At 39.1% G+C, this 20,496-nt stretch overlaps 1 protein-coding gene across 1 annotated transcript in view; it reads right to left on the minus strand.

Moving 5' to 3' along the window:
- Positions 1–16,172: 16,172 nt before the first annotated feature.
- The window catches only part of THSD7A (thrombospondin type 1 domain containing 7A), a 297,588-nt gene continuing 293,264 nt past the window's right edge, over positions 16,173–20,496 (minus strand). Inside the window, exon 30 of the mRNA XM_075049941.1 lies at positions 16,173–20,079. Within this exon, the coding sequence (XP_074906042.1) occupies positions 19,995–20,079 (85 nt within the window). The 3' untranslated portion in view covers positions 16,173–19,994. The remainder of the gene's footprint in view (positions 20,080–20,496) is intronic.

Genomic DNA, 20,496 nt, shown 5'->3' on the forward strand with positions numbered 1-20,496 from the left:
CAACATCTTGGGCGAATTTACAGGATACGCATCTCCAAAATCTAACTGCGCGTGTACTTTCGGCGAAAACGTCGATTGGCCGCGTTCGGTCCTACGCCGCGCGACTGCACGGCCCGCAGAGAGAGTTTTTACCGTCGGCCGGTGAGAAACAGGGCGAGGCGTTTGGCAGCAGTGCCACCTGGCGGCAGCAGGGCCGCCTGCTCGCCTCCGCCGCGGGGCCGGCGCTAGGACCGCGGCGTCCCCCGCCGGGGGCCGGCCGGGGCGGGGGTGCCCGCGCGGGGCCGCCCCGCCGCTGTTGCAGGGGCAGCGGCCGCCGGCCCTGAGGGCGGTTTGGCGGCAGGTGCTGGCACGTCAGGCGGAAACCTGGCGGTTTGTTAAGTCTGACAGGATTTGCTTAATGCCAGGTGGGGTTTGAGTTTGCAAACGGTGGCGCCCTCATTATGAAGTTGCTAGCTGGTGCCTCGCTACATTTGTCCTCCCTCCTTGCCCCCCAGTGGCTTTTTTTTTATTTTATTTTTTCCCCTCTGCATCTTGCCTTCCATAGTTAGCACTGTAGGACTGACGTCTTAACGTAGCAGAGAGTATTCCTGTGTCAGTAAGGGATAGTTCCCTGGAGAGCCAGGTGAAGGCACTGCCCTGTTCTTGCCAGACCTGCTTGCCATTTGTGCGAAAGCCCAGGGCTGTAAAAACTCGGGTGTTGTGGTTAGGTGGGGAGGACGGGTCGGACTGGAGGGGTCCCTTGCCAGGAAAACAATTAAGATATCATTTTGACCCATCCAAAACATTCATCACCCAGACCTGGTGATGGGTGTAGCATTAGGATTTTCCAGGTGCAGCCAAGGTGTTTTCGCAACGGAAGCCTCAATATTTTTCAGGTAAGGAGGCCCTCTGATAATCAAATGTGCAATAGTTGCATTATCCTTGTGTTTATTTCCATTCTCATTTTCCAGTTTGTTTTTTTTTTCCTTCTGAAAACACATAAGCTTACACTGGCTGGAGTCTTATGAGCTTTGTCTCTTCATTTTATTACCTACTGCCAAGTACTCTTTTCTCCTCCTATTTGAGTCCAGTGCGTATTTCAGCATCAGTACTGCTAGGCATAACCAGCTTGGCAAAGTTTATCTTAGCAGCTATTTACTGCATTTTGTGAGGGAAATTGGAGACACTTTGGTTGTCTGACAGCTGCTTTGCAGTCAATCGAAAGTAGAGACGTAATTTAATTCCAGTGCCCTCTCCAGAGAAATCCTTTGAAAGCATTATTATAAAGTGGGAATAGCATGGACAACAGAAAGAAGCAGAGGGCAGGACAGACACCACAGTTGTGTAGTTTCCATCCAAATATGTGCCTTGCTCATTATGCATGTGTTCAGTACAGGAGCTCTCATACCCATCTGTTACCGAGGAAGGAATTGGAAACAGCTGTTGTGTTATTGCAGGAACACTGGCATGAAGAAAGAGTTGCAAAACCTCTGGTAATAGTGTTAATAATTGTAGATTCCATATGTAAAAATACAACAGGACTTAGCTTTCTAAACAAGGTATATCAAACTTACTGTCCTGTATGTGTTTCTCTGTTGCAGGCCCACGATTAACTTTCCTAGGTCTAACCTCTGGTAGAATGCAGGTTTAACCTGCCTAGACCCATTAGAAAATCCATCCTTCCAGGACAGCACAGTGACCACCTCACATCTCACCCCTTGTTCCAAGGGATGTCGCTCCTTGTTCTTCACTTCAGCTTGGTACACGTGAGGCTTTTGAATGCGTCCAGCTTAGTTGTCATGGGTTTTCACTCTGAGTTGTACTGTGCTTAATACTGATGGTAAAAAGAGATGTTTCTTTGCTTGTTAGTGATTGTGTTTTCATTTCTGAGAGAGATATTATTTGATTTGTAACATAAGAGAAAGCTGACTATAAACACAGGCAGAGGTCTTCACTGATAATGTCAAGCTTATAAATGAATAATGATCTTTCTGTCACTTCAGCAAATGACTAGCTGCTTGTCTAGAGGGTATAGCTACTTTTGCAGGCCGTCCAGAAATGCAAGGCAGAGCACTGGACACCCGGCTACCTCCTGGGGACTCCTTGGTATTGTATGCTTTCTGTTATTCTTCAAGAGTGAAAAATGTGGCTGTTACAGTTAGACCTTCGAGGAGGAAGCAAATGCCTTTCAAAATGTATTGTCATCCACATATCCAAGGTCAGGCTTGACATACTCAAAAACTGTCTAATGTCTTGGGCTTAGGAGTACGTCTTGGCTCACCGTGCTCACATAGCTGGTACCCTGTTTGCAGTTGCTTGTATATCCATTTATCATTTATTAATGGTAATATTAGTACAGTTTCCAGAGCTAGTCCCCTAGCAATGGATGTTGGACATACACAGACTAAAACCAGCTTCTATACGTAGAAAGGTTTCTGATAAAACACTTAGTTCTTCCTCCCTGGTCTTGTACCAAGACATAATAACACACTAGTAGTTCCAGTGTCTTAAGACATATATTTATATATACAAGTGGATCAGTTTTAAACTATAAGTAAATTTTTCAAGAGTCCAAAGTTTGTAATAATTAGCACTTGGAAAATTCTGTAAAGTTTTTCACCATTCATATTTTGATGTGCAAAGACTAATGTTTATACTAAAATCTCTGCTAGAGATTCATTGCTTTCATTTGCACCTCTATTTGATTAATCTTTTTTCTTGGACCATCACTTTTTTTCAGCAGTTATGGTTCTTTGCTCTTAATCTAACGTCTTTGATGTCCCACTTTGATTCAAAGAAATGAATGTTGGGTGGTAATGTCTGAAAAGGTGCTATTGCTGTTAAATGATGAAGTCATTCTGGTTCAGTTTGTTCACCCTTTTGGCTAATTGGTCTGGTGACATGTAAAAGTGTCTAGAAGACATCACAAAAATGACAAAAATCATTCCCCCTACTTGTTTTAGTGTTCTGGTAAACTTTTCTGATGTTTTTTCCTTTCTTCTTTTTAGAGCTGTAAACATCAGAAGGAGGCTTTATTAAATTGCTTTTACCTCAGACTACAAGGGGCTTTAATGGAAAAGGGAAAAATGTTTGAAAACGTTGAGTCTTTGTTCTTTTTCTAAGGCAAGAACATTGAGTGTCCACACAATGGGATTTTAATAAGTGGGCTTATTACCTTCACAGCAGTAAAAAAGACTGGGGTACCTGGGTCTACTGAACTGGTTAAAAGGGTACTAAGCAATTCTATACATTATGTACTTGAAAAAGCACATAGAAGTATAAATATGTTATTGTCAAAATTTTAATGAGTCCTATAGAACATATTTATGAAGTCTAAGGAGATATTCACAGACTCTCTGTATTTTGCAGGCTTTTAAGTACCACAGTGACACCTAGAAGCATAGCTGCACTTCTCTGAGTACCTAGGTCAATAATGGCATCCTCCGGAGCTGTTATGGATCCATCTGTGCTAATGATGGACCATGACTAAGGCATCTTCTTTAGGACTGAGAACAAGCAGCATGGCACGTATTGCATTAACAGAGCTGCATTTCTCCATTACCTCTCCTTTAACCACCACCAAAAAAACCCTCAGGGCCCAGACAGGCTTTGTGCATACTGCGTTGTAATGGCTGTGCTGTGCCTCCATGTACGCATTGCCTGGGAAAGTTTTGACTGCCGTAGGGTGAGCTCTCCTTGTCGTTCAGTCCATGGCCACTTCACTTACAAGGTGGCACACGAATGCATGTTGTACATAGCTAGGGTAACTTTTCCATAAGAGTGAGCAGGAGAACAAGGATATTCACAAGATATGATACCATATGTATATGCTAAGGAGGGTATGTTCCCAAATCTTTTAAGAATTGCATTTAATGGTGTTATGAAATCAGACATAGCAGATCCTCTATGACCTTGATTTTTCTATTTCTCCCTTTGTAATTGAAATAAATGCTTCATTTATTGCCTTCTAAATTAAACAGTTGTCACGATACCATGGTATTCTCTGTGGACTCTGTGTTGTAATCACAACTGATGAATCTGAAATTCTCTGGTATTGCCTCTGGGAGGAGATGGTTGTGGTTTTTTGCACCAGTCTGTCCATGTTCTGTAAGTACTGTCATTTCTTCCTGCTTTTTATTGTTTCTTCTTGAACAATCATTAGTGTTGGACAAGAAAAAGAAGCAATATCTTGAGAGTTCTCTGTGCCAGGCTTTCTGCCTGGCTGGCTTGCCTTGCTGTTGCTGCATGGTCTCATAATGCTGTTGCAGCTCTCTACTCTTCATAGTACAGTACTCACTGGAACTGCAATTTCTAGTGCAAGCTGTAAGATGAAAGCAGATATTGTGAACAAGTCAATTTTCTGTTGCTTCATTTCTCATGTAATCTATCAGCTGATCTCCTGAATCATTTAAAGTCTTCCCAACCTGGCATTGCTTTGGTAATTTCTGTTGTTTTGCTATATAACCAGACATTATCATTTTTTTAAACTTTTATTTATGAAAGAGAAGAAATCTGCAATAATTAGTGAGTTTAGCACTAGAAAGTTTTGTAAAGTTTCTATGATTACTGAAGTGTCTTGCCTGCTAGTTTAGTAGGAGTCAGGCTGAACAGTATGTTCTCTTCCGTCCTTAATTCAGTGAAGTTGGCATCTTTTTCATCCTTTGAGTCATTAGCTAGTACATGCTTCCAGTATATTTGTATTGCTAGTCTGGCCCTCTGCTGTGCAAATAAGCAAAGCAGTTTTCCCCTAATTTTTTATGCTTTTCCTATTGTATTGAGTTTGTGTGGCAAGGTTGTGGTAGTAGGGGAGGGGCTGCAGGGGTGGCTCCTGTGAGAAGCTGCTAGAAGCTTCCCTGGCTCCAAGTCATAGCTGCCTCTGGCCAAGGCCAAGCCCATCAGTGATGGTGGTAGTGCCTCTGGGAGAACAGATTTAAGAAGGGAACCTGCAGCAGAGAAGGAAGTGGGATGTGAGAGAAACCCCTCTGCAGACAGCAAGGTCAGCGAAGAAGGAGAGGGAGGAGGTGTGCCTGAGGAGGGGATGCCCCTGCAGCCCGTGGTGAGACGGCAGGCTGTCCCCCCCCAGCCCATGGAGGTGAGCGGGGGAGCAGATGCCCACCTGCAGCCTGTGGAGGACACCACACCAGAGCAGGTGGATGCCCCCAAAGATGGCTGTGACTCCATGGGAAAGCCCATGCTGGAGCAGTCTGTGACTGACACACTGCAGCTCACAGAAAGGACCCACACTGGAGCAGTTCATGAAGAACTGCAGCCCATGGGAAGGACTCACATTGGAGAAATTAGTGGAGAACTGTCTCCTCTGGGAGGGACCCCACGCTGGAGAAGGGGAAGAGTGTGAGGAGTCCTCCCCCTGAAGAAGAAGGAGCGTCAGAGACAACGTGTGATGAACTGACCACAACCCCCATTCCCCATCCCCCTGTGCTGCTGGGGGGGGAGGAGGTAGAGAATTTGGGAGTGGAGTTGAGCCAGGAAGGAAGGAGGGATTGGGGGAAGGTGTTTTAAGATTTGGGTCTACTTCTCATTATCCTGTTTTGATTTGATTGGTAACAAATTAAATTAATTTTGTTTTTCTTTCCCCAAGTTGAGTCTGTCTTTTGCCCGTGACCATAATTGGTGAGTGATCCCTCCCTGTCATTGTCTCAATCCGCAAGCTTTTCTTTATATTTTCTCTTCCTCATCCCACCGGGGTGGGGGGAAGGTTGAGCGAGCAGCTTTGTGCTTTGTTGCCAGCATGATATGATAGCTTATAAATTGTTCCAGTGTTGTTACTGTAGTTTATCTTCTGTAGGCTCACACAGTTATGCTCCATACCACTGTACACCTATACAGACCTTGGTGCTCAAATGCCATGTCTTTGCCCTATTCTCACCAGACCATAGGGAAATTGCTCTGAGAATCAAAATTGAGTGGACCTATTCTATAGCTACAAACTTTATTTTACCTCAAGGTACTATTTACCTGGGACCTGGGAGTCCAATACATGAGAATCCTGATTATTAAAGAGGGTTTTGGGAAGCCACACAGGCCATGGTTATAGGTGGTATGAGAGTGAAACCAAACCTGGTAATTTAACCATTCATCTTGCAGCACTGTAGTACTTTTCAGTGGAGCATAGAAGAAACAGAAACATGCCTCTGAGCATTTGCTATTGAAAGATCATGAACTAGATATTTGTTTTGCCAGAGAAGCCATTCAGGTGTAGCTACATACTCCTGCACTGAAGTCTACAGAAAAATTACATCACCCTCTTAGAGGAAGATAAGGGCCTACAACTGGAAAATTAACAACATGTTGGCTGAATTTGTTAGCATACTTATTATTGCATCAGCTTCCCCATCCCAGAAGTCTCACATATGTTTGTTATAAACCCAGTGTAGAGTGTGTGAAATAGCCTGCTCTATTTATAATAATCTAGACAACACCAGGAAAGTGAAGCTAATTCAAATAAGCTCTATTATGTCATCTAATATGGCAGTACATGCCATGAGATAAAATTGCTTGGATGCAGACTGGTGACAAGGGACATGTGTGGTGAGATAATGCCTTTTTTTTTCTTCTTCTTTCAGCCAACAAATTAGAAGCTCATTTGAAAAGTCAGCTTAATTTGATATACTGATGTGGTGATGACAACTTGGATAGCATTTAACTCTCAGGAAGCAAATCTTGTAAAAGCGAAGCCTAAAATCTGCAGTGATGGAATGTAGTCATTTCACAATCTTACTGAATTTCGATACCAAAAATTCTGAAGGCGATAAGTTAATATCTCTGGGCCATGCTTTCACTACATTTTAGGTCCATTTTACAAGTAGTGAATAAATATGCTTGTATTGGACAAATAGCATATGAAGAAACTTGACATTTTTGGACAATGAAGAACCTGGCAGCTAATGATATGTATGATATACCAAATGCAGATAAGCTGAAAGAGAGCGAGCCTTTACTGAGACATTTGTTGGATTTTAAAATTTGGAAAAATTGATGACAAATTTATTTTACTTTTCCCTTTTTAATATTTTTCCCCTCAGAGATTACTAGCTGTAGTAAGGGGGGCTTTCTTCACTTGTCTGTGACTAATTAATTAGTTTTATATCATAATTTTTAAGGTTTTCCAGTCCCCAGGAGCCCAGCCTGGCCTACTTGTGGGTGTGAGAAATAATGATATTGTTCGTGTTTGTGCCTGCAAGTATTAGAACCTATAGAACAAAACACCTTTCTGTTATTTCTTAATTCCATCAAGTTTTATATGAATCTTAAATTGTTATCTGCCTCAGTGTCTGAACAAAACAGTCATGCATGGAAGTGAAGATGTACATGTTTTACAATACTATCAGTTATATAATCATGTGGTATTTTTTCTCACAGGGTCCAATCTTCATTCTCTTCAGATAGTCAACTGTTACAATTCACTTCTCTGCATCTGCTTCTCAATTTTCATCCCCATCCTCCTTCCAAATTCATTTTTCCTCTTGTCCATAAGTCCCTTAACCTTCTGCTGACTCCTTAGTGTGCCATGCCAAAGAAATCATAGGGGAGTTCAGTTTCCAATCTTCTAAAAAGTTTCTATGGGACAAGGGGGAAATGAAGGGTTTCAAAAGCTTTGTAATTTTTTTCTGATTTGAAAGATTGTAGAAAGGCTGGGTTTGAGTTTACAGTCAGCTCCTCCTCACAGTTGCCCTGTTTTGGGTTCTCCTCTAAAGTGAAGAAGTAAGGCTTCCAACCAAAGGATTGTCAGATATTTTTTTTTTTAATGAGAAAGTCAACATATGGTATCCAATTCTAGCTGAAGCTTTAAAACATTATTAAATTGCATAAAGATTAATGAAGGTAAAAGTAATCAAAACAAGTTGTTATAATGGTAAATATTGCAGAACTGTCACCGTAGGCTACCTGGCCTATATCAGCAGTGTAGCACTCCTTAGTGGTGGGGACCTGGGTACTTTCCCCTGGCTAGCAGGATTCTTTGGCTCAGCAAATGTTCCACTGATGCAGGCAGTTTATTTTGAATGTTTCACCAGATGGGACTTCTACTACTTTCCTGGAGAGAGTATGCTTTAGTCTTAGAAATCATGAATATTCCAGCTGCAATTTGCCCAAATACTTTTTCAAGGCCATATATCAAAGTCTTCTTTTGTCTACATGCACTTCAGTTACATGTTTTTGTTTGCCTTATTCTCAAGGTACACTGAATATCTGAATGTTCTGGAATTTAATTCTGTTCTTACCTCACCCCATTATGATATTCACATTCTTTCAAATCCTCCTTTTAAAGGAATTTTTTTCAGCTGTCTTCAGCTCGAGTCTTTCAACCATGCTATTGGGTGGCAGGCATGTTTCAGGCACTTACCTGTGAACTAAGTTGCCCTTGCTGCCTGAGGAAGAATCACGTTCTGAGGAAAGCGAAGACTGCCAGGCATTCCTGCTTTTCTTACCTTTTATGAATTGATCGCAATGGTACCTGCTGTAGACTATACCTCAGATCTGCTTCTTACTTGAGCACCCTGGAACCATTAGAAGGGCAGTGGATGCTAAGAGGCGGCATAGGTTCAAAAGCAACTTGGTCCTCATCATAGAAGAAAAAGTCACTTAAGTCTGCTAGATGCAGTGGCTGGTAGACAACTGCTGGCCTAAGGAGTCCTGAGATAAATGATACTTGGCTTGATAGTGTAAATGCTAGAAAAAGCCCTCTGGAGTGTTATGAAAAGTTTCCATTTTTTGTTCTTCTTCAAACGTTAATTTCAATTTTTCCACTCATTAATATCTTTTGCTAATAAGTTGTTTTGTAAGAAGAGATGTTGTACTACTACTAAGTAATTCCTTGCTTATGCTGTCCCTCTCTTCATCAGTTCTTTGGTGAGCTATAGTTAGAGGCGCCACTATTTGGCTACTTACTATCACAAATGTAAGTTATTCTGAAATAATTCCACTCTTCTCTTGAGGGAGGGAAGCCTCACAGTACGTGCTTTGTTATGTCTTTGATCATATCAGATTTTGCTGTGGCTCATTGCTTTATGACTATTTTCCCTTGCTCTTCTTTGTCCACCACTGCTATCTTGCAGTGTTTTACAGTTAATCCTAGATACTCTTCAGTTCACTCCAGGCACTTTTTTATTCCAGTTGTTCATAATTTTACTGCTTTCAGTAACTAGCCCATAGGCTATTTTACCATGTCTGCTCAATCAGTATTTTTTTTTTTTTTAGCATTAGCAAGTTCTGTGTCCTTATTGAACAGTTTTTGAGCTCATTGGTATATTAGGTGGACAAAATTAGTTCAACTGGTAACCCTTGTGACCCATCATCTGCCATCATAATCCAGATAAAAGTGTTGCTTACGGTAATAAATACTTTAAATATTTCCTACATAAAATGTCATTGTTGATTTATTTGCTGTCATCACATTGTTTTGCACATAGTGCAGATTTGGTAAATTTTGGATTTTTGGTTCAGATCCTACTAAACTAGCTTGAATTTCTCCATTAAAAATAGCAAGATGTGCCCTTAAGGTAACGACAACCTTTGCTTTCATTTCTACACATTTCTCTAACCATTTGAAGCCAGAGTGTATCTAGCGTTCAATTTTTTGTTTCTTTTTTAAATTTGATGTACCAAGAGAGGATACTGTATCTGTATTCATATAACTCAAAACTTTTTTCTCATTCATCTGCCCCAGAATTCTCTCTGCTGTTATAGAGTTGTTACACTCAAAATCTTTCTTATGGGCACAGAGGAAGCACACCTTTTACATAAGTAAAGTTAAAATTTATTGTTAGTATAACTGAAAGCAAAGCAGTCTAACCATTATTAGTCCAGATCTAATTGTTCAGAAAAGAATGATAATGCAGTTAAAATTGTTACACACACACCTGCTAGTGCCTACCCCTTCTTCCAGTGTTAGGCTCACGTCTCCACTGCTCCTCTGGCTGCTAAGCTTGGTGGTTTCATGCCGGTGGCAGTGGTAGGGTGTTACGGTGAATTGTCAGCATCTGGAGTCCTTCACTGCAAGGAATATGATGTTTGTGTTGACGGTTTCTTCTTCCTCACTCTAGGATCAACTTGGGGTCATTTTTATTTGTCTGCCAACACCCTTTTACTTCTTTACTCCATCTTCATTGGTCTGCAGTTCCATATTACACTAAAATTTACTATATGCGGTGTCTTTTAAATATGTTAGATACCATTTCTTTTTTTTCTTTGTTACCCCTAAAACCAGTTCTGTCCAGCTCCAGGTCTGCATTTCTTTAACTGACTGTGAGTAAGTTGTTTATAGTCGTGGGGGTCTCCAGGGCCAGCCTGTGCCCTTACTTTCAGCATCCTGTGCTTGTGGCCCTCTTCAGTGCATCCTGTCTTCACTGCTCAAGGACTCTGCTGTCGCACCAGGCGTGTCTATCTCTGCACTGCATCATCATGTTAGAGTCGTAAACACTATTCTACATAGTATAACTGCTTGTTACTGCTATCTGTGTAAAACTACGGTTGTACTATACAAAGACAAAAAAAACAAATTCACTGTAGATACCTGGTACCCTTCCTCCTATTCCAATTTGTTCTCTTCTGTTGATGCTCTTCTTAGCAGCTGGTTCAGATGGGTCAAAAGACTTCCAGGACATGAGAGAATGAAACATATGTACAATGTTGACAACAAGAAAAAAGGGGAAAGATTCCCCCCCCCCCCCCCAAAAGGCTATGGAAATATGAAGAAATGCACAGACAATGGATTGTGCAAGCCCTCCACAGAGAAACTGAGAGCACAATGAACAAACTCCCTGTCCTTAGGAACTGTATAGTAAATGGAAGATCTCGGGGTTTTTTGAAGGCAATGAGAATGAAAATCTGGAAATTTGTATGCAGTGATTTTGAGAATTCTTTAAAATAATATTTTTCCTCGAAAGCAGTTTAGTGTAATTTAATTGTCCTGTGATTCTGCTGGGAAAAAACCCCAACCCTCCCAATCCTGTTGCATATGTGTTTTCTTCTTATATACATAGTTCAATACAGTTTATGTGGGAATGCCCAGGATGCTTTGTATGGTAACTGACAACTACTGAAGCAGGGCTTAAAAGCTTTAAACAATGTAGATTAAGTAATAATAAATGTTATTATCACTTATATTCTTTTTTTATAATCTCTGGAGTGTTATTATAGGTATATAAAGCCTTTAATAATAGCAGAAAGCTTTATAGATTATAAGAAGTTGTTAAACATAAAGACAATTTTTAATACATGGTGGTAAGGCTTTTTGATGAGACCTATGAAGTATTCTGGAAAAACACATTGTACTGCCGCTTCATTGATCTAAGGTGGCAGATGGAAGTCTTGTCATCTGCAGTACCACCTCATTTCAAAGAGAATGCATTAACAGAGATGCAGTATAGCAATTTTTAATGTAAATAATGTTTTGCCTTTCTGAAAGGGCCCATTTACAATTTTGAGGCCATTAGACTTCTGCCCTGACTTCTTTAGCACCATAATTCTGCAATGGGATTGGAAAGCCAGTTTGAGATTGAGTTCTCGCTTGTGCTGCAAACCTTTTCTATTTCTGTAAAACCAAACAAATGACTACTACTAATGTTTTGCTCATCAACTAGTAAGTGGAGGCCATTTAAGGCAGAAATGTAGGGTTTAGCTCCAGCTGTTCTAATGTTGCAGAAAGCTTTTGCTGCAGTTCATTAAATTCAACTTCAGGCAGTCACAAAACTGCCAGCTAATTATTTTTTATTTCCTCAGCTGAGCGAAACCTGGTGCCGCTGATTTCCACTCATAAATTGGAGCTACAGAATTCTTCATTCTTGGATACTGAAGAAATAGAGCAGTGAGGAAGATACCAACACAATCCTTAAAATAACAGGTAACACTGAGCTGTTGAAACTTTATTTCCTACCAGTTTGTCAGACTATCTTGGGAGTCAAGCTTTGTATGGGACATCATTGGTTCTTTGTTAGTAGGTCATGGGGCCAGAATTAATAACTGGTAGTTTATATTTTGGGGACTAATAACCAGATGAATGCCTAACAGAGCCTGTTTGAAGAGGGTGATTTGAGCAAGAACTGGTCCTTGCAGAAGAAGTCAGTGAGGAAAAGAAGCGAGGGCCAGCGTGGCCTGCTCGGCTGCCTGGAGATGCGGGTTACATTGGTTCAGCCCTCCTGTTGAAAAGTAGCAGACCTGCGGCTGAGAAGTATTATTCTTCAGTACTGAGTACGTGGGGTGTTTTAGTCTCTGTTATGTTGGTTCAACTCAATTTGAGTGATGAAAATTTCTTTAATTTTTTGGAATATCAAAACTAAAAATGAGATCCAAAGCTGAAATACACATGTAAGGAGATTCCCCTCCTGATCTTAAGTACAGAATATCGACCTGAACTCAGCTCTATCACATGTATGATGCTACACATCTCTGATGAATTGTTTTAAATATACCTTGAGATCATCTGTACCACCCATGATTTTAAGTTGTTGGTATAGCTTGTAGCTAGAGTAACTAAAAAACAGAACATCCGTGTGTGTTTAGGGTAACATTCAGAAATAGAAAATGAATACATAACCTCCTGACATGGGAATAGGGGGTTTGGTTGATTTCTGTGGTGTTTTAACTTTTCAGGGACTTCACAAACAGAGCATTTCCAAGCTAGTCCACCAAGCTTTCATCCTAGAATTCTTGGAAAAATAATAGATACTAAGGATTTCAGCTTCTGTTAATCATTGTTTATTGTCATATCACAGTCAGGTTTCCAAAGAGGGAGTTCTCCATTCTGCTAGAATTGTACACACAGAGGAGACAGCCCTTACTATGATTTTACAATGAAAATTAACACAAAATGACTATAACAAGGGAACAGTAGAGAAAAGTGTAAAGTCACAGCAATAGAATGGTGTGATTGAACCTGAAATATATAGAATTAGATATCTTCAAGATTTCCAAATACATAGCTGATGCTTTGGTTGCATGAAGAAAGGAAACAAATTATTTCAGCCTCAAAATTCACATTTTAAGTATGCATATTTTTGCTTTTCATAGCATGCCTTCAAATACCTGTAAGTTGTCAACAGGTAACTATTGCTGTCTAACCATGATCTTAAGAGTGAGAAGACACATCAAAAGAGACTTAAGGCTATGACAGCAATCAGTGCAAATCAGAAAAGTTCCAGGTAAGGATGAAATCTGGCATTTGCTTCAAGCACCAAGACACAATGGGGGCACAGGAAGAAAGTTGTTAAGGGAATCAGGTTTAGAGTATGAAAGCAAGACACAATATGTCACCCTTTCTTTGTTTTTCTGTGAGTTTTCATATTTTTTCTGTGAAACACGTTGTGTAAATAAGTTTGGGTTCAGTTTGGGAGAGGTTTTTGTAGGACTTCAGTAGGCAGTGCATTAAAAATAATCTGCCAATACTGGACAGCCAACAAACTGTGAATGTGCATTTACAGAACTATTAACTAAATTCTGGTCATGGGCTCAAATTATATTGCTATTTCCATATATGCATCTCAATGAGCAGCACTGGGAAGAATTAAAAAGCTGAGATGTAAGTCACAGGTTGACATGTATAGGTAAGAAAGGGATTTTGTTTTTATAATTAAGGGAAGGAAAAAAATTAGACTTGCTTTCAAACCCAACACTGAATTTGCGACAAAACATCTTTTATTTGTAAGCTAAGCAAAGCTGATCTGATATTTACTGAGAAACAAACAAGTAATCTCCTGCCTTTTTAAAGAAATATAATGACACTATGAAGTGTATTTTTTAAAATAAACAAAAACTTACTCATTTATAATTTCAATTTCAGAATATAATTCTAATAAACTTCAGGACTAGGTTCTGACTACAACCCACAATATTAAAACATATGTGGGAGCCACCAACCCCTCATCTATAAACAGACAAGTCCCAAATCTTATTTCCTCTAAAAACCAAAAGGATTTGTAAATACATAAACACATAGTAATAATAAAATAGGTTCGACCTTGAACTGTTTGAAATATGATTTCTTTGAATATGGAAAGCAACAATAGCTATGATCATGGATTATGATCCTGTGGCTAAGTTTTAGCTTCACCATGGTGACAAATTGAAGGACTTTTTCCCTTACCCAAAGAGAGCCCCAAACCAGACACAGGGCTCCCAACAGAGCCTCATGAGGGCTGGGAGGGACTAACCACCTCCTTCAAGCTCTTGCCAACGCAGCCCTGTGTGCGGCTGCCTCTGTCAATGCCAGGGTCTGCAGCTGAGTCATGGTCAGCATGTTGTCCACCGGGACCCCCACCCCCAGCTGCTTTTGAGGAGGGGACAAGCAGGATTAGGTAGCATCCAACAGTATCAGCTTGTTAAGGCAGGTCAGGATGTTAATACTAGAAATGGTTCATACATCAGGCTGGAAGGGTTGACTGAAAGCACTGCCACACGTGAGTACCAGCAGATACAATGGGGCACTCCAAGACTACTGTGCTCTCATGAGGCTCAGTCCTCTCCTGGTGCAAAGTTGCCTGACAGCAAACAGAAAGAGCAACGGTGTCTGCCAAATGTCACTGAAGGTGTGCCTCAGAGTAAGCCTTGCAACCTTTCAGATAAGCAGGACTTAGCAAAGATGCCAGTTTTCAAAAGGATGTAGGAGATGCTTCACCAGGATGTCACCACAGGACAACCCCCTCGGTGCCCAGGGGCACTGCCCAAATGAAGTTAAGCAAAATGAGTCAGCTGCTCCCTCTGCTGAAAAATAAACGAACAGACAAGCAGATACTAAGACCCACCCTGCTACAGATCCGCCCACCCCTCGAAAAAGTGCAAATCGTTTGTTCATCTGTCTGGTCATTAGCATCTGTCTGGTCATGCTTTTGGATAGATGTTCAGCTTTATTGTGTCTAAGAAAACAACCAGAAGATTCAGAAATAATCTTTTCTTTAGCCAAATTGTGCTTAGTGATGCCAAGCCCATCCTGAATGACTGCTTAAGCTCACTGCTGTTTCAGCAGGATAATTTTCTAGACCTAATACTGTAGATCTTCACATTACTAGAAGGCTAAAGTATTTACAAGGCTTATCTAAGCCTCTTGATTTACCTCTCTATTTATCTCCTTTCATTATACTTGTATTGGAAAATTGTATTCTCCTGATATTTTTTTAAATAAAGAATACATTTCCCAATCTGTAAGCCATTACTCTAGAAGTCTTGCAACCAATTGCCAAAGCCCTACCGTAAGTTTTCTTTACTGAATGTGAAGACCGTATGATCTTCATTAGCATACCATAGGTAATTCTCGTCTGCACAGTTTAAATGAGAATTTTAGTTTTCTTCTCTCAAGTATCTTTTTTAACTGTAGAATTCTGCCTGTACTGAATTAAACAAAAAATTATCTAAAAAATTCCTCTGTTAAATTGCAAGTGGGAAGACTCGTCCAATGCTTCTGCTATTTTACTGTGGATTCCAGCAGGAGAAAATATAGGTAAGAGGTACTTCTGAAAATCCTGAAATGCCTCTAAAATCAGAGTTGTGGGCTCTCAAAATTGAATTTAAACCTTTTAAGGGCTGGCCTGGAAGGGTTACTGGAGAGGTAATAACTACTGAAATTGGACAAAACCCCATGAACTGGTGTGTAAATATACACTGCAGAAATGGACATGAAAAAAATTGAGTTTTGGAGAGCACAGAGATAGAAAACAAGCAGTTATGAAAAAAAGTGTGGAGTCACTATTTTTCTTAGGTAATCAACAACAAATTTTTGATTCTAGAAGAAATTAGAGTGAATTTAGTAATGTTTATTCAACAACTGGGGTGTAAATGACAATTTTATCGATTGGATTGGGCATGTTTGTTTATTTGGAGAAGGGGAATTTTGCTCTTTGCTCCTTCTTTTATAGGGACAAGTTCAGCTTCACTGAAGTGAACAGATGTCTTTTAGGGAGATCTTGATCCACCCCTTGTTCTCCACAAATGGGTTGGTTTTTCTGACCTAAAAATGGCAATTAAGGAAGAAAATTTAAAATACCATTGATTTATTGCATTTATCAGATATTTATCAATCCATTAAATATGCATTGTAAACTTCTCTGTCAACAAGGACTGTAGCAATGGACTTTGATAGTTACCATAACATCAGAAAGTAGTTTTCTTTCTTTTTAAAGAGAAATACTGATTTCTTTCAAAAAAAGACACTATTTAAAAGGTGGTCATATTTTAGGGATCTGGCTTTTATTGTTACTCTATCCCAGCATAGTATACTACATCTATTAAAAAAAAGACATTAAATGATTTTGTGTTTATATTTATTGTCAGCAATACATCAGTTATGTAAAAATAACCCAGATGAAAATGTAAGACTTTTTACATTTTCACATCATCTGTATTAACTGAATAAAGCTTAGTGACAATATACACAAATCTGCAGTAGTTGTACGTAAACATTTTGTGCATTAAAAAAAAGAAATATACATAATTTAAAAAATAAAAATGCATTACACAATTTACAAATTAACATTAACAAAAAAAAGGTAAACATTCTTCAGACAGCTGCCTCCTTGTTCTACAAAATAAATATTCAAGTAAATTAAGTTAGGCAAAATAAACTCTTAACTTTGGGTGAGCACAATTTACATAAAGGTAAAAAGACAGATTTCCATTTCATTCAAGGTATATTTTACAGTGATTTATACATAGAGTTTTTAAATTGGTCTCTTCAGATTGTAATATTGGAAACCAAACTTTATTAAATTTTGGCAGGAGGAAGGGAGTTTCAAAATTGGTGCTTTATACCAAATATAAACAAGCTTGTGCAGTTGCATCAAAGCTTCAAAAAGGAACTGCTCCAGGACTCAAAGCAGACACAGTAATCTAGAAACTACAGATTTAAAAAGGAAAATACAAACCACCACATCAACAGGAAAATGTCTACTTTGCTATTTTCTGAATGGTTTATTTGATCACTGGAAACATTACTTTCACAAACTAACAATCTACGGTAGTGGCTGCTTTAAGCACTGGATTTGTAGAAGCACTCTGATTTTTAAATCAAATTGCTTTTCATTCTATACTGATAATTCACCTATTATTTATTTCTGTTTCAATGCTAAAGGGCTTAATCACCTCTGCAACCTTTAGCTTTACATAAATTTCAGCCCTCCTTATAGCCTAATATTTTTTTCTTGATAACGAGGGAAGCCATTCTGGCTTCAAATTTCTGTGCACTTTGTTCATAAAAAAAAAATAATAAAAATGCACTCTAGATTTTAAATGCAGCACTAGTATGATGCACACGTGCAGCAGCAAAATCCACTGATCAGATATAAAGTGTAACACATACTAAAATACTTGCATGAATTGCAAAGGCCAAACATACTTAAAAAGCCTCCTATCTCTTTTTTCATTTGTCCTTTTTATATAGTGAGGAAAAGGAGATGGCATACCTTTAACTTCAAGTTATTAAATTCTTAGATTTAGGACATAAAAATCTTCAAAGCAAGAACTAGGCAACAGCTCCTGCTAGGACCAGCCAGTGTAATAAAGAAAGATGACTCATTGCCAATGAAAGAAACCCCGTTCCCTCAATTCCCTATTAGTCCAATACTATTTGACAACACAGAATCAGACTTTTAAAAGTACAGAAATAGTGATTAAGCTTTATGTCTCCACATGATGGTTATCATTCTTTAAAACTTTATAACTTTTCCACGTTATTTTTTGTATGTCTGACAAAATAGGAATCAACTAGGTTTTTCTTGTTTTCTACTCAAGAATGCTGAAGTAATTAAAATAATCAAGAATCTTTACAAAGATCTTTACATGGATCTTTACAAAGCAATGTAAGACTGAAGCCCCCAGTCCTGCAACACATATATGAATGAACTACTGCTGTGGCAGGGGGCCATGGCACTTCACCAGCTGCAGCCAGATCAAGGAATAAAATGAGAAATTAAACCTGTACAAAAGATTGTTACTATTGTTCCTCTCTGCTCATCATTCCCATTTGGGGAATACTTAAGCAGTGGAAGGAAGGTCATTTTCTTGATGCAGTAACACCACACTGCTAATGTAAGTTAGCTAAGTTAAAGTAGGACCATAATCTTTCTTGAACATTCACAAAATGCACGTTGGTTCCAAGAATTATTCTACATGGAACAAAGGTAGGTATTTTTAAGGACTGATGTTACCCATTGATGTCCATGAGAATCCTGTCATCAGTTTCAGTGGATCTGGGCCAAAGTTTGCAAAGCTACAGTTTTACTCGGTGTGCAAAACCTGGTGCTTCTTGAGTAAATAGTGTGATGAGTAGGCAGAAATGGTTTAGGTTATAAAAAAGACCTGAGAACCTAATATTGAACTTTATATAACAATTATTTTTGAGAGGTTGCCTGATAAAGTTTTGTATTGCTTAGTAGTGGCACAGTCACTTATATGTTCAGGCTACACATAGAAGCCATTTGATGAGAATAACCCTTCTCAGGTCATGAATCACATCTGTAACAGGCATGTAGATACAGTGGCAAGTCAATGAGCTTCATGACAGAAGTGTAACACTGAAAAGCCATAAGCATGGACGAGGTTAACAGCGAGTTTTTATACTGCCAGAGTTTTTGAAAAAGTCATGAGTATTAAAATGGCAGAACTATTGATCTTATTGTTTACTTGCCAGTACACTCAAGAGTTTAACTGAATATTTAAAATAGTCTATCCGATTATCCTAATTAGAAAAGACAAAAGGGCTCTGAGTATTGCACTGTCAGCAACAGTGAAAATGCTCTCACTAGTGGAAGGAAAAAAAAGCAAAACCATTTTATTTAGTTGAACAAACAATCAGAATACCTTTTTAGACAGTAAGTATGTCACTCAAGATTACAGGGCAACACTTTTCTTTTTCTTTTCTTTTTTTTCTAACAAAGTTAACAAATATAAAAAATCTAGTCATAAACAGCCTTCAAAGTACAATTAGAAACCAGCAGGACAATCTATACCAGTATAGGTAGATGGGGCAAGAAACTAGACACTTGTATTACTGCCATGATATAGACTACAAATGGCCGCTGTGACGAGGAACAGTGTGTACAGTACACGTTGTTAGCCGATTCCATCCAGTCGCAGTCCAAACCGAATGCTACTCTCTTCAGGATTCAAGACCTGTCTACTTGACACTCCTTGCACAAGATACATCATCATCCTTTCTGAAAAGAGGCAGTTTCTATGGCAATACTAGTTAAGTGCATATCATGCTGCACTAATATAGTGCAAAAATTTGCCTTACATGTAGCAAAAAAGATGCAGGCAACAGTTTGAGTTAGAGAAAGTAGAAACATATTGTAACATTTACAATGGGTATTCTTTTTCCAGACAGCAACCGCTAGAAAATACTGAATCTGAGAATGCCTCCTTTCTGGATGTACATATGAGGCCTTTATACTTTGGAGTGATAATAGGACAGAATTTTGCAAGTGAGTCATTGCCCTCTGAAATGCAGGTTAACACAAGTTATGATCAACTGGCAAACTGTTGAACTTGCTTAGTGGGTTAATCCCAGTTAATATTGTACTAAGCACTAAAATGCTCTTTAACAAGTATATAATCTGATAGAGTAATACATGTGGTTCAACTGAGTATATATGTTATGCTTGAATATAAAGAGTCATAGACAGCTTGGTACAAACTCTTCATGCGTACTGATTATACTTGGTTAATGTTGCAGGGGCTTCCAACTGTTAATACTAAGTCAGCTACAGTATTCTGGAGACAGAAGTGGTGCTTATAGTTTGTAAGATTGAGGAAAGACCACAAATCTCCAACTGCAGTGTCTATTAATGTGATTCTGCCAGATTTCTCAGTGCTGATGGTCTAAAGTAAAGCAATAATACCTCGAATATCCATAGGCAGTATGAAATCCATCCTTCTTTATCTATGGTACAGTTACAAAAAAAGAAAAAGTCAAAACACTTAATCCACTCCATAGAAAATCCCTGTAGCTTTGGATACCTTCTGATTTCAATCCATTAATTTGGACTCCATTTGTCACCATGAGAAGTTATATTTTACATATCTGCATCTCCATCATAAGCCAAGGTTAAAGGTTTCAGTCGGTTGTTCTGTCTTCTCTGGGGCTTCTTTGGCTTTTTGCTGAAACAATAAGATAATTTGTAAATAGAACAAGAAACTAATAACATAGCAAAGATGGATTTCAGTCCTAAATGAAAGATGAGTGTGTTGTTTTAAGATAATGCATTTGGTTGTTCATTTGTAAAAGCTATAAGCCTAAAACCTTTACTTGGATCAGTAATTATCTCCTTATCAATCCAAAGCAACATCTAATTCAAAGCTCAGTTGTTCAGAAACAGGCTGTTACGGCGCTGATGTGACTTGATGAAATCCTTGGCAGGTAATCCTGCAAGATCAGTCAGTTTTCAGAAGAACCCAGAGCCTCCAGTGCAGTATTTGGTCATGTATCAAAGCAGCAATCAGGTTCTTTTAAATTATATGATTCAAATCAACTTCTCTTGGCACATCAAGGGTTTCCACAGGAAAGTTCCATCTTTT

Source organism: Buteo buteo, chromosome 2 (assembly GCF_964188355.1).
Source record: "Buteo buteo chromosome 2, bButBut1.hap1.1, whole genome shotgun sequence".
Taxonomy (NCBI): Eukaryota; Metazoa; Chordata; class Aves; order Accipitriformes; family Accipitridae; genus Buteo; species Buteo buteo.